Source organism: Conger conger, chromosome 5, assembly GCF_963514075.1.
Source record: "Conger conger chromosome 5, fConCon1.1, whole genome shotgun sequence".
Taxonomy (NCBI): Eukaryota; Metazoa; Chordata; class Actinopteri; order Anguilliformes; family Congridae; genus Conger; species Conger conger.
Window position 1 is genome coordinate 12090170 of NC_083764.1, and position 13829 is coordinate 12103998.

Sequence of the window (13829 nt, forward strand, 5' to 3'; positions counted from 1 at the left end):
TCAGCAGTTCTCCTCCCCTGCTGAAAACAGCCTGAGACAAGCCCCGCTTTCCCTTTCTGAGTCGTCGGATGGTTTGCCAGAACTTCCTCGAGGCCAACCGAAAGTCCTTCTCCATAGCCTCCCCAAACTCCTCCGGGTTTTTGCTTCAGCGACTGTCGAAGCCGCAGCCCTTCTGGCCACCCGGTACCTGTCTGCTGCTTCAGGGGACCCCCGGGCCAGCCAAGCCCGAAAGGCCTCCTTCTTCAGCTTGACGGCTTCCCTCACCGCTGGTGTCCACCAGCGGGTTCTTGGGTTGCCGCCCCGGCAGGCACGGATGACCTTCTGGCCACAGCTCCTGCTTGCCGCCTCTGCAATGGAGGCTTTGAACATGGCCCACTCGGACTCCATGTCCCCAGCTTCCCCCCGGGATGCATGAGAAGTTCCTCCGGAGGTGGGAGTTGAAGACCTCACGAACAGGGGCCTCCGCCATACGTTCCCAGTTCACCCTCACTACACGTTTGGGTTTACCGGGTCTGTCCGGCAGCCTCCCCAGCCACTTGATCCAACTCACCACCAGGTGGTGATCAGTTGACAGCTCTGCTCCTCTCTTCACCCAAGTGTCCAAGACATACGGCCGCAGGTCTGATGATACGACGATCATCGATCTTTGGCCTAAGGTGCTCTGGTACCAAGTACACTTATGAGCTACCCGATGCTCGAACATGGTGTTTGTTATCGACAATCCATGACCAGCACAGAAGTCCAATAACAAAACACCGCTTGGGTTCAGATCAGGCAGGCCATTCCTCCCAATCACCCCCCTCCAGGTTTCTCTGTCATTGCCCACGTGAGCATTGAATTCGCCCAGCAGAACTATAGAGTCTCCAGGTGGCACCCTTCCCAGGATGCTGCCCAGTGACTCCAAGAAGGCCGGATACTCTGAACTGCCGTTTGCTGCATAAGCACAAATGACAGTAAGAGCTTTCCCCCCAGCGACATGTAGTCACAGAGAGGCGACCCTCTCGTTCCCCAGGTGGAACTCCAACACAGTGGCGCTCAGCCGGTGGCTTGTGAGTATCCCCACACCACACCCGCCAGAAGCTTCCGCCGGATCCTCAGGAAGGTAATCCCAGCACAAGGCCACTCCCTTTGCCTTATTTAGGCCCCATGGACCAGGGTCAGCGGCCACAAGTGGTGGTCAGAGACAGCCCGTCTTTCCAACATACAAGGCTGCAGACAGCACTGGACCATTATCTGAACCTGCTTATCCTGAACAGGGTCACAGGGGGGCTGGAGCCAATCCCAGCATACATTGGGCGAAAGGCAGGAATACACCCTGGACAGGTCGCCAGTCCATCACAGGGCACACACACCATTCTTTGGACTGTGGGAGGAAACCGGAGTACCCGGAAGAAACACACGCAGACATGGGGTGAACATGCAAACTCCGCACAGAGAGGCCCCGGCCGACGGGGATTCGAACCCAGGACCTCCTTGCTGTGAGGCGGCAGTGCTACCCACTGCACCATCCGTGCCACCTTTTAGTAATTATATTCCACTAATAATCGATAGCAGAACTTGCTTTTATAAAATATACTGTATAATATCTTTTATATATATTATTGTAAAATTGTATATTATAGGACCTAAACTAAAGTATCTATCTGTTATTATTATTCATAGTAGTAGTAGTAGTAGTAGTAGTAGTCTTTCTGACTGTGACCATATTTAAAATACTTTTCTCTATTTATTTTCCCATGTGTTTCAAGAGTTTTCTGTTTGAAGGACAACATCTTAAACTTTGTAATAATTTATACTGTTCATACTTATTGTATTTGTAAATGAAAGATGAAAGAATGATAATGAACTATAAAGATGGTGTGTGAGTGAATGGTGTGTCTGCCCTGTGATTGATTGACCCATCCAAGGTGTATTCCTGCCCAATGCATGCTGGTATAGGCTTCAGCACCCCCCAGCACCCTGACCAGGAATAAGTGGGTTGGATAATGGATGGATATAAACATGGTATGGGATAATTATGCAAGCTGTCTTTCATATTTAAAGCCTGAAGCTAGAAAAATAAATATCCCACACCCTCAACTTTGTGTTGTCTTTATCTCAATAGACATACCAACATGTATACTTGGTCATTCCTGGTATACACACTCATTGATCACTTTATTAGGTAGACCTGTGCAGCAGCTTGTTAATGCAAATATTTAATTCCCCAATTATGTGGCAGCAACTGACTGCATAAGCGCCTGGAGATGATAATGTGATTCTTCAGCTTGCGCTGAATTTATTTGTGCAAAATTGTTGGTTTTGCAAGCTTCGATGAAATTGATACCCTTTTGTAGTATTTTGAAGCCAGGCTTTGAACTCCATCTCCCTCTTGTTGTCAGTCATCAGTGCAAAAATACAACACAAAGAAAAGAAACCTTTTTTTTCCCAACATTAACCCAACAATGTTGGATCAATTATTTCATTTTATTCACCAGCTTGAATAGATTCAACCTAAAGCATGTATGGTATTGCAGCATGCAAAAAGCCTCCAAGGCTTTTCAAATGTATTTATCATTTTTTTTATCACCATTAGAATATTGTATTAAAAAACGACTGATATGAGAATGACGGGGTTATGAATTATTCTTGATCTCTTCTGCTATCCAGTCCACAAATTTTGAGACTCTAGTGTACACCCCCGGCTTCATGGGCTTGGCACAGCCCTTACCCCATGATGTCACTCCCTGTAAGACGAAGGTGTTATCCGAATGGCAGACCAGGGGACCACCGCTGTCACCCTGCAGGAGAAAGCATTACCAGCCATCAGTCGCTGCATCGCTAATGCTAAAGCCTACGAGTGATGAGGACAAACATGGCAATGAGGACAGAAAGACAGAAAAAGTCTTCAGTGTTTTAGTCTTGTGCTGAGGCTTATATTTCTTTTTTTAGTAGAAATGAGCTTCACGTTACTGATTGCCTGATAAGTGAAATTTTCTTAGCATATTGGCAAATCCTGAAATTTATCTCACCTCACTGGCAATGTTTTAGCCAAAATAAATCATAGAAATAAGATTTTAAGTCCAAATATGAGACTAAAATACTTAAGACCGATTTTGGGGTTTCGCAGGGAACGGGTATGCAATAGGAAGCATCAATAATAAGGATTAAACATTGCTGCTCCTTGATCATTAAAGCATTTCTCTATTTTCCCAAATACCCTTCGACCTTGACAATGTCCACCTGACAAAATGCAACTGGTTTTCAATAGAGGATTGCTTTTTTACATTCAGTTCCAGCAGTTGTAGCTGGAACTTTATTTCACTGTCTATGCTCAAAGCCAAGAGTGAGTCAGCACTGATCTGAAACAGAAAGTGCACGCACGCACAAAATCTCAGCCAGGCACCGAACTGAAACATAGGCTCCACGTTCATAAGGGAGAATACGCAGTACAGTGTGCGGGCTCTTTCATTCTACTCGAGTCAGCAACTATCACCATCATGCTACTGCTATGATAGTTGGTGAAAAACATCTATGCAGTGAAACAAATGGACAGTGAGTTTGAACACGCCACTATAGACGTGTCGCTGTAGTGACCGCGCCCACCTGGCAGGTGTCAGTGCCTCCCTCGATGTACCCCGCGCACATCTCATGGTCCCTCACTCGTCCGGAGAGGTACGCAGGGCGGTTGCACACTTTGTTTTCGATAACAGGGAGACGGGACTGCTTCAGCACCCCGTCCCCACCAGTGCCTGGGCACAAACCACACACACTTCTGGATGACAGTGTACTATAACGGGTATGGAAATAGCCAAATAACTGAAAGGTTCGATTCCAAAGCTACATTACATTACATTACAGTCATTTAGCAGACACTATTATCCAAAGCCCAGTTCAATAAAGTGCAAATCAAAACCAGGGACAAGGGCATTGAAGAAGGAAAGTAAAGTTCCCAGAGTGATCACATAGATACAACTTGAACCCTTGAAGATTACTTTCCAACTAGCATACCATGGTTGGGCAGCTAGAATACCTGGAATACTAAAATAATTATACAAAAATTTTTTTATTACTATAAATAAGTGCTATTATGACCTATGGCATACATATGGTACGCCTGGCTAATTATAGCAGTAAAGAACTTAACCTGAATTGTTTTAGTATTTATCCAGCTGTGTTAATGCTTTGTAAAATAAATGTAAAAAGCTGTGCTAGTCACTGTGGGTAATAATAATTAATAATTTTATAACTTTACCTTGGGTTTCACCCCACCCGGTCGCGTGGCACTCAGCCAAATGCGGCACAATGTAGTCCTTCTCAGGCAAGCAGGCAGGCATCACCATGTCATTTATGATGGCGGGGCTGACACAACGACAAAATGGCTGCTTTGATCACTTTCACACTGAATGTGTTCATTTTGATATGTGCCACTTTTCCCCCACTGTAAATAAAGCAGTCCCTGCAAGCCATCATCCTGCTTTACAAGTGGTAAATAGTTACATATTTTTCTGTAATCTTCTTGGCAAATATTTAATATTATATTAAATATTATACCGCCATTTGTAGTGTTTTATATTATTTGTTTTAATGGACCTTTCTGTCATATTTCTTAGGTAGGGTGGGACTATGTGTATTGATCCTTATGGTATGTAGAGCGAAATGTTTCTGTATCATATGTCCCATAATATCACAGTTATTTGTTTTGTTTATTAATACTGAATGCACAACCATTCCGTTGTGGGATAATAAAGATTGACTTGACTTTACCTATTTGTTTTAACAGTTGATGGTCATCTACTCAATATCGGGGAGTACTACTCAATATCGGGGAGTACCAAAAACCAAACAAACAGAAAAAGTTACCTGTCTAGTTTGAGCAGCGCAATATCTAAATTTCTGGGTTCCAGAATCAACTTTTTGACGTCTCGTACTTGCTTTGATGCCTCATTGGCTTTCTGTGTGTGTGTTCCAAGATACACCTTGTAGGCAGCTGGATGAGGTGATCTGCAAAAGAATTCCAAACAAGAGTAGCAGACAAGACAAGAGATAATGCAGTAGAGCAGGACCCTGAATCAAAATCCAGCCCTGGGTCTCTCTTCTCTTGGGTATTAAACTGAACAATTAGTGCTACTGATTGGCACCATTCACACCTGACTCCCAGGTAAAGGGAGGGTGGAAAACCAACAGTTTTTGCACTGTGATTTAATGATCCCCGCAACAGTGTATTATGTAAAACCTTGCCATATGTCAGTTTCATACTGGTCTTTTTCAGCCACTCTTTTTATATTCCAGTGTAAAACCACTTATTTAATTAAAAAAAACTTTGACATGGATTTGTAAAATTGAGATGAGTGATTAACTGCCACTTTTGAATGTCACATTATCGCACTAAAAGGCAATTTTCGAGGCAATTTGCCACATCTTAACCTAATCTGGTTTGAGGAGTATTTTGGTCGAGTGTTTGTGGTTATGGTAACAGTATTTTGGTAGATTGTTTGTGGTTATGGTAACAGTATTTTGGTAGTGTTTGTGGTTATGGTAACAGTATTTTGGTAGCGTGTTTGTGGTTATGGTAACAGTATTTTGGTAGAGTGTTTGTGCTTATGGTAACAGTATTTTGGTAGAGTGTTTGTGGTTATGGTAACAGCATTTTGGTGGAGTGTTTGTGGTTATGGTAACAGGTATTCTCATTCTCACTCACTCCAGGCAATGTGCAGCAGTCACCACCCACTGTGGCTTGATCAGTGTCCCTCCGCAGAAGTGCTGGTGGGAGCTGAAACACAAGGTATCCATGGTTACACTGGTAATTCCGTACCAATTTGTTTGTTGAATTTCTTTTCTATATATAAAAATTAGTGGAGGGCCCGCCCTCTATGGAAATGTATGCAATGGGAACCATGGAAACCAATGGAAGAAACAACGGTTGAGTGCAGAGATGTATACTTTGTTTGACAGGCACTTCCGGCAGTGATGCTGAGAGTTTGAGCGGCATAAATACAAGCACCGCTGTCTTTCTTTGCAGTAACTTAAAAACAATGGATGAAAGTACATGTAGTAAAGTGACTGGAAAAAGGAAACCACTCCAATAATCAGAAGGAAAATGTGTGAGGCTGCTGGTCACAGAGAACTAGGGGAATTGAAGTGTAGAATAGGCCTGTGATGACCGCCAGTCACCATGGGTGGCCGCTAAATCCACCAAACCAAGGAAATCGTAGATTGCCACTTCAATAACAATTTTATCCTCTAAGTGAGGTGACCAAGGACACAGCCCTATTTAAAAGTGTGGTCACAATGTCGCTGGGAGAGTTGCGTTGGGAGAGTGGTGTGTGTACTTGGTTCGGAGGCTGATTTGCCAGGGCCAGGAGTGGGGCTTGGATTCACATCCTCCAACAATTCGGTTAAAGCACTTCCCAGGCTTCACCTTGGCCTGTCCGCACTTCAGACCGGCTGGTTGGTGAAACATGCATGAGGATGAACAAACCAAAGCACTGTTACCAAACACAGCACCATTACCAAACAACAAAAATTCTGAAGAATCATGGAGATTCATGCGCTCCATGTGTCAGACTAGGTTCCTTAGACCAGACTCAGTCCAGCTCGTCAGGGAAGACTACCTGGGACAGGCTCATTTCCACAGGTCGGCACCCTGCAATACTCCCATCGAGTGCCGGGGTCCGTCGTGTAGCACCAAGGCATTGTCTCATTGTCAGGATTTCTGCAGTAATTCGATTTAAGCCCCCTGGAAAAGAATATGTGTTACCATGGATACTGTACAAAGCTGACTTACAGTTGATTCAACTAAGCAGGGGACAATCCTCCTGGAGCAAATTGAGGTTAAGGGCCTTGCTCAAGGGCCCAGCAGCAGTGCTCATCTAATTGCGGCTACACTGAGGACTGAACCACCAAACTTGCGGGTCCCAGTCACGTACCTTAACCACGACGCTACAGGCCGCCCCTGTGTAAATAAATGCTCATGTGGCAGCACTCACTTGCACGGGTAGTTCTCTGGTGTCCTGGAATGCTCGTGTGGATTCTGAGAGGCCCAGAGCTGGCAGGTCTTCCCCGATTCTGTCTCGGAGATGGTTCCCCTGTAGGCACTGCCATCCCCGGTGGCACAGGTCAGCTCCTCCATGATCGTGGGAGGTTTAGAGGCTAAAGGTCAGGGGTCAAAGAGTGAAGTGTCAGATGATTTGTACCACGGATATAACCGTGGATCGAACAGTCCATATTCTTAGCATTGAAAGTATGTGCTCCCCTCTGTTAAACCCGAAACATGCAGTGTTCTAAGCCTACAGCTGAAATACAAAACCGGAAAGGTCCTTTATCACCAAAGCAGAATGTTTATAAAAGGCATTTATATTTCCTCAAATTATATGGATGAATATGTTTATTTATTTATTTGCTTGTTTGTATGTTTGCTTTATTTTATCTACCAGCTTCCACTGAAGAATAGTTAAGATAAATACTATTTTGGGAAAGCTCCCATTCTTCGATTGGTGGGGCAAAGCTGTGATGCCTATTCTGGAGCTCTGAACTGTGCTGAGTGGTGTCCATGAAGGAAAAGGCCTTGGCTGACTATGGTGGCAGTGAACTCCCAGCCCTGTGCTCATCAGGGAAGACTACCTGGGACAGGCTCATTTCCACAGGACGGCACCTTGCAGTACTCCCATCGAGTGCCGGGGTCCGTCGTGTAGCACCAAGGCATTGTCTCATTGTCAGGATTTCTGCAGTAATTTGATTTAAGCCCCCTGGAAAAGAATATGTGTTACCATGGATACTGTAGAATGCTGACTTACAGTTGATTAAACTAAGTAGGGGACAATCCCCCAGGAGCAAATTGAGGTTGAGGGCCTTGCTCAAGGGCCCAGCAGCAGTGCTCATCTAATTGCGGCTACACTGAGGACTGAACCACGAAACTTGCGGGTCCCAGTCACGTACCTTAACCACGATGCTACAGGCCGCCCCTGTGTAAATAAATGCTCATGTGGCAGCACTCACTTGCACGGGTAGTTCTCTGGTGTCCTGGAATGCTCGTGTGGATTCTGAGAGGCCCAGAGCTGGCAGGTCTTCCCCGATTCTGTCTCGGAGATGGTTCCCCTGTAGGCACTGCCATCCCCGGTGGCACAGGTCAGCTCCTCCATGATCGTGGGAGGTTTAGAGGCTAAAGGTCAGGGGTCAAAGAGTGAAGTGTCAGACGATTTGTACCACGGATATAACCGTAGATCGAACAGTCCATATTCTTAGCATTGAAAGTATGTGCTCCCCTCTGTTAAACCCGAAACATGCAGTGTTCTAAGCCTACAGCTGAAATACAAAACCGGAAAGGTCCTTTATCACCAAAGCAGAATGTTTATAAAAGGCATTTATATTTCCTCAAATTATATGGATGAATATGTTTATTTATTTATTTGCTTGTTTGTATGTTTGCTTTATTTTATCTACCAGCTTCCACTGAAGAATAGTTAAGATAAATACTATTTTGGGAAAGCTCCCATTCTTCTATTGGTGGGGAAAAGCTGTGATGCCTATTCTGGAGCTCTGAACTGTGCTGAGTGGTGTCCATAAAGGAAAAGGCCTTGGCTGACTATGGTGGCAGTGAACTCCCAGCCCTGTGCTCATCAGGGAAGACTACCTGGGACAGGCTCATTTCCACAGGTCGGCACCTTGCAGTACTCCCATCGAGTGCCGGGGTCCGTCGTGTAGCACCAAGGCATTGTCTCATTGTCAGGATTTCTGCAGTAATTCGATTTAAGCCCCCTGGAAAAGAATATGTGTTACCATGGATACTGTAGAATGCTGACTTACAGTTGATTAAACTAAGCAAGGGGCAATCCTCCTGGAGCAAATTGAGGTTAAGGGCCTTGCTCAAGGGCCCAGCAGCAGTGCGGATCTAATTGCGGCTACACTGAGGACTGAACCACAAAACTTGCGGGTCCCAGTCACGTACCTTAACCACGATGCTACAGGCTGCCCCTGTGTGAATAAATGCTCATGTGGCAGCACTCACTTGCACGGGTAGTTCTCTGGCGTCCTGGAATGCTCGTGTGGATCCTGAGAGGCCCAGAGCTGGCAGGTCTTCCCCGATTCTGTCTCGGAGATGGTTCCCCTGTAGGCGCTGCCATCCCCGGTGGCACAGGTCAGCTCCTCCACGATCGTGGGAGGGTTAGAGGCTAAAGGTCAGGGGTCAAAGAGTGAAGTGTCAGACGATTTGTAGTACGGATATAACCGTGGATCGAACAGTCCATATTCTTAGCATTGAATGTATGTGCTCCCCTCTGTTAAACCTGAAACATGCAGTGTTCTAAGCCTATAGCTGAAATACAAAACCGGAAAGGTCCTTTTATCACCAAAGCAGAATGTTTATAAAAGGCATTTATTTTTCCTCAAATTATATGGATGAATATATTTCTTTATTTATTTGGTTGTTTTATGTTCGCTTTTGTACCACGGATATGACCGTGGATCGAACAGTCCATATTCTTTGCATTGACTGTATGTGCTCCCCTCTCTTAAACCCAAAACATGCAGTGTTCTAAGGCTATAGCTGAAATACAAAGCCGGAAAGGTCCTTTTATTCACCAAAGCAGAATGTTTATAAAAGCCATTTATTTTTCCTCAAATTATATGGATGAATATGTTTATTTATTTATTTGGTTGTTTGTATGTTCGCTTTATTTTATCTACCAGCTTCCACTAAAGAATAGTAAAAATAAATACTATTTTGGGAAAGCTCCCATTCTTCTATTGGTGGGGCAAAGCTGTGATGACTATTCTGTAGCTCTGAACTGTGCTGAGTGGTGTCCATGAAGGAAAAGGCCTTGACTGACTATGGTGGCAGTGAACTCCCAGCCATGTGCTCGTTTGGGAAGACTACCTGGGACAGGCTCATTTCCACAGGTCGGCACCTTGCAGTACTCCCATCGAGTGCCGGGGTCCATCGTGTAGCACCAAGGCATTCTCTCATTGTCAGGATTTCTGCAGTAATTCGATTTAAGCCCCCTGGAAAAGAATATGTGTTACCATGGATACTGTACAAAGCTGACTTACAGTTGATTAAACTAAGCAGGGGACAATCCCCCTGGAGCAGAATGAGGTTAAGGGCCTTGCTCAAGGGCCCAGCAGCAGTGCAGATCTAATTGCGGCTACACCGAGGACTGAACCACCAAACTTGTGGGTCCCAGTCACGTACCTTAACCACGACGCTACAGGCCGCCCCTGGGTAAATAAATGCTCATGTGGCAGCACTCACTTGCACGGGTAGTTCTCTGGCGTCCTGGAATGCTCGTGTGGATTCTGAGAGGCCCAGAGCTGGCAGGTCTTCCCCGATTCTGTCTCGGAGATGGTTCCCCTGTAGGCACTGCCATCCCCGGTGGCACAGGTCAGCTCCTCCACGATCGTGGGAGGGTTAGAGGCTAAAGGTCAGGGGTCAAAGAGTGAAGTGTCAGACGATTTGTACCACGGATATAACCGTGGATCGAACAGTCCATATTCTTAGCATTGAAAGTATGTGCTCCCCTCTGTTGAACCCGAAACATGCAGTGTTCTAAACCTATAGCTGAAATACAAAACCGGAAAGGTCCTTTTATTCACCAAAGCAGAATGTTTATAAAAGGCATTTATTTTTCCTCAAATTATATGGATGATTATGTTTATTTATTCATTTGGTTGTTTGTATTTTGGCTTTATATTATCTACCAGCTTCCACTGAAGAATAGTTAAGATAAATACTATTTTGGGAAAGCTCCCATTCTTCTATTGGTGGGGAAAAGCTGTGATGCCTATTCTGGAGCTCTGAACTGTGCTGAGTGGTGTCCATGAAGGAAAAAGCCTTGGCTGACTATGGTGGCAGTGAACTCCCAGCCCTGTGCTCATCAGGGAAGACTACCTGGGACAGGCTCATTTCCACAGGTCGGCACCTTGCAGTACTCCCATCGAGTGCCGGGGTCCGTCGTGTAGCACCAAGGCATTGTCTCATTGTCAGGATTTCTGCAGTAATTTGATTTAAGCCCCCTGGAAAAGAATATGTGTTACCATGGAAACTGTAGAAAGCTGACTTACAGTTGATTAAACTAACCAGGGAACAATCCCCCTGGAGCAGAATGAGGTTAAGGGCCTTGCTCAAGGGCCCAGCAGCAGTGCAGATCTAATTGCGGCTACACCCAAAACTGAACCACCAAACTTGTGGGTCCCAGTCACGTACCTTAACCACGACGCTACAGGCCGCCCCTGTGTAAATAAATGCTCATGTGGCAGCACTCACTTGCACGGGTAGTTCTCTGGCGTCCTGGAATGCTCGTGTGGATTCTGAGAGGCCCAGAGCTGGCAGGTCTTCCCCGATTCTGTCTCGGAGATGGTTCCCCTGTAGGCACTGCCATCCCCGGTGGCACAGGTCAGCTCCTCCACGATCGTGGGAGGGTTAGAGGCTAAAGGTCAGGGGTCAAAGAGTGAAGTGTCAGACGATTTGCACCACCGATATAACCGTGGATCGAACAGTCCATATTCTTAGCATTGAAAGTATGTGCTCCCCTCTGTTGAACCCGAAACATGCAGTGTTCTAAACCTATAGCTGAAATACAAAACCGGAAAGGTCCTTTTATTCACCAAAGCAGAATGTTTATAAAAGGCATTTATTTTTCCTCAAATTATATGGATGATTATGTTTATTTATTTATTTGGTTGTTTGTATTTTGGCTTTATTTTATCTACTAGCTTCCACTGAAGAATAGTTAAGATAAATACTATTTTGGGAAAGCTCCCATTCTTCTATTGGTGGGGAAAAGCTGTGATGCCTATTCTGGAGCTCTGAACTGTGCTGAGTGGTGTCCATAAAGGAAAAGGCCTTGGCTGACTATGGTGGCAGTGAACTCCCAGCCCTGTGCTCATCAGGGAAGACTACCTGGGACAGGCTCATTTCCACAGGTCGGCACCTTGCAGTACTCCCATCGAGTGCCGGGGTCCGTCGTGTAGCACCAAGGCATTGTCTCATTGTCAGGATTTCTGCAGTAATTCGATTTAAGCCCCCTGGAAAAGAATATGTGTTACCATGGATACTGTAGAAAGCTGACTTACAGTTGATTCAACTAAGCAGGGGACAATCCCCCTGGAGCAAATTGAGGTTAAGGGCCTTGCTCAAGGGCCCAGCAGCAGTGCGGATCTAATTGCGGCTACACTGAGGACTGAACCACAAAACTTGCGGGTCCCAGTCACGTACCTTAACCACGATGCTACAGGCCGCCCCTGTGTAAATAAATGCTCATGTGGCAGCACTCACTTGCATGGGTAGTTCTCTGGCGTCCTGGAATGCTTGTGTGGATTCTGAGAGGCCCAGAGCTGGCAGGTCTTCCCTGATCCTGTCACGGAGATGGTTCCCCTGTAGGCACTGCCATCCCCGGTGGCACAGGTCAGCTCCTCCACGATCGTGGGAGGTTTAGAGGCTAAAGGTCAGGGGTCAAAGAGTGAAGTGTCAGGCGATTTGTACAACGGATATAACCGTGGATCGAACAGTCCATATTTTTAGCTTTGAATGTATGTGCTCCCCTCTGTTAAACCCGAAACATGCAGTCTTCTAAACCTATATCTGAAATACAAAACCGGAAAAAGTTGAATGCTGCTACATTTGCTCTCAACTGCAGATGGTCTCCTCACCACACCGCCTCCTCCACCTCAGTCCTCCTTCTCTGCTGATGACTTTGCAGATTTTTTCGATGAGAAGGTCACAGACATTTGCAGATCCTTTACAACCACCGCCCCCCTCTCTGTGCCCTTCCTCCCCTCTAGGCCCATCCCTTCCTTTTCCACTTTCTCCCCCCTTACAGACACCCTATCCCCTCTTCTCTTCTCCATACTATCACACCTGACATTCTCCCATTTGTCACCTCCCTTGTTAACTCCTTCCTGTCTTCTGGCTGTTTTCCAGCATCCTCCAAGAGGGCCCACATCACCCCGCTACTAAAAAAGCCTACTCTGGATCCCTCCATCATCCAGAACTACCGCCCAGTACCTCTTCTTCTAAAACCATAGAATGAGCCGCTTCTAGTCAACTTTATTCTTTCTTTTCTAACAACAACCTGCTAGACCCCCATCAGTCTGGCTTTAGATCTGGTCACTCGACAGAGACCGCACTCCTCTCCGTCAGTGAATCACTCCATACCGCACGAGCAGCCTCACTCTCCTCTGTCCTCATTCTTCTAGATCTCTCTGCTGCCTTCGACACTGTGGATCACTCCATTCTCCTGTCCGCCCTGTCAGCAACGGGCATCTGTGTCACAGCCCTGGACTGGATTGAGTGCTACCTTTCTGGTCGCTCCTTCCAGGTTGCCTGGGCAGGTACGGTATTGATACCTCGGCCCCTTGCCACAGGAGTTCCCCAGTGCTCAGTCCTTGGCCTGCTTCTTTTTTCTCTTTACACTTGTTCCCTTGGCCCTGTTATCACTGCACATCGTCTATCCTACCTCTGCTATGCGGACGATACCCAAATCTCATTCCCATCATCTGACACGCAGGTTTCAGCCCATATCTATGCTTGCCTGAGTGACATCCAGAGCTGGATGGACAACCACCATCTAAAGCTCAACCCAGGCAAGAATGAAATGATATTCATCCCTACCATTACCTCTCCCCATCTGGATCTCTCCATTTCCCTAGGGGATACCACACTTACGCCATCACCCAGTGCAGGGAACCTCGGCGTGGTGATGGACAGCAGACTGTCCCTCTCCGAGAACATTGCGGCGGTGACCCGGTCATGCAGGTTCTTCCTATACAACATACGGAGAATCCGCCCCTTTCTCACCCCCTACTCTACCCAGCTCCTGGTCCAAGCAATGGTTCTGTCCTGCCTGGACTACTGC

At 46.2% G+C, this 13829-nt stretch overlaps 1 protein-coding gene across 1 annotated transcript in view; it reads right to left on the bottom strand.

Moving 5' to 3' along the window:
* Positions 1–13829, bottom strand: part of LOC133128246 (apolipoprotein(a)-like) — a 42220-nt gene that overhangs the window by 26326 nt on the left and 2065 nt on the right. Inside the window, exons 2-19 of the mRNA XM_061241625.1 lie at positions 12251–12413; positions 11876–12000; positions 11240–11402; positions 10862–10989; positions 10229–10391; positions 9854–9978; positions 8987–9149; positions 8612–8736; positions 7978–8140; positions 7603–7727; positions 6969–7131; positions 6594–6718; positions 6312–6426; positions 5681–5752; positions 4843–4983; positions 4235–4341; positions 3586–3731; positions 2621–2780 (exon numbers count right to left, since the gene is read on the bottom strand). Of these exons, the coding sequence (XP_061097609.1) occupies positions 2621–2780; positions 3586–3731; positions 4235–4341; positions 4843–4983; positions 5681–5752; positions 6312–6426; positions 6594–6718; positions 6969–7131; positions 7603–7727; positions 7978–8140; positions 8612–8736; positions 8987–9149; positions 9854–9978; positions 10229–10391; positions 10862–10989; positions 11240–11402; positions 11876–12000; positions 12251–12413 (2472 nt within the window). The remainder of the gene's footprint in view (positions 1–2620; positions 2781–3585; positions 3732–4234; positions 4342–4842; positions 4984–5680; positions 5753–6311; positions 6427–6593; positions 6719–6968; positions 7132–7602; positions 7728–7977; positions 8141–8611; positions 8737–8986; positions 9150–9853; positions 9979–10228; positions 10392–10861; positions 10990–11239; positions 11403–11875; positions 12001–12250; positions 12414–13829) is intronic.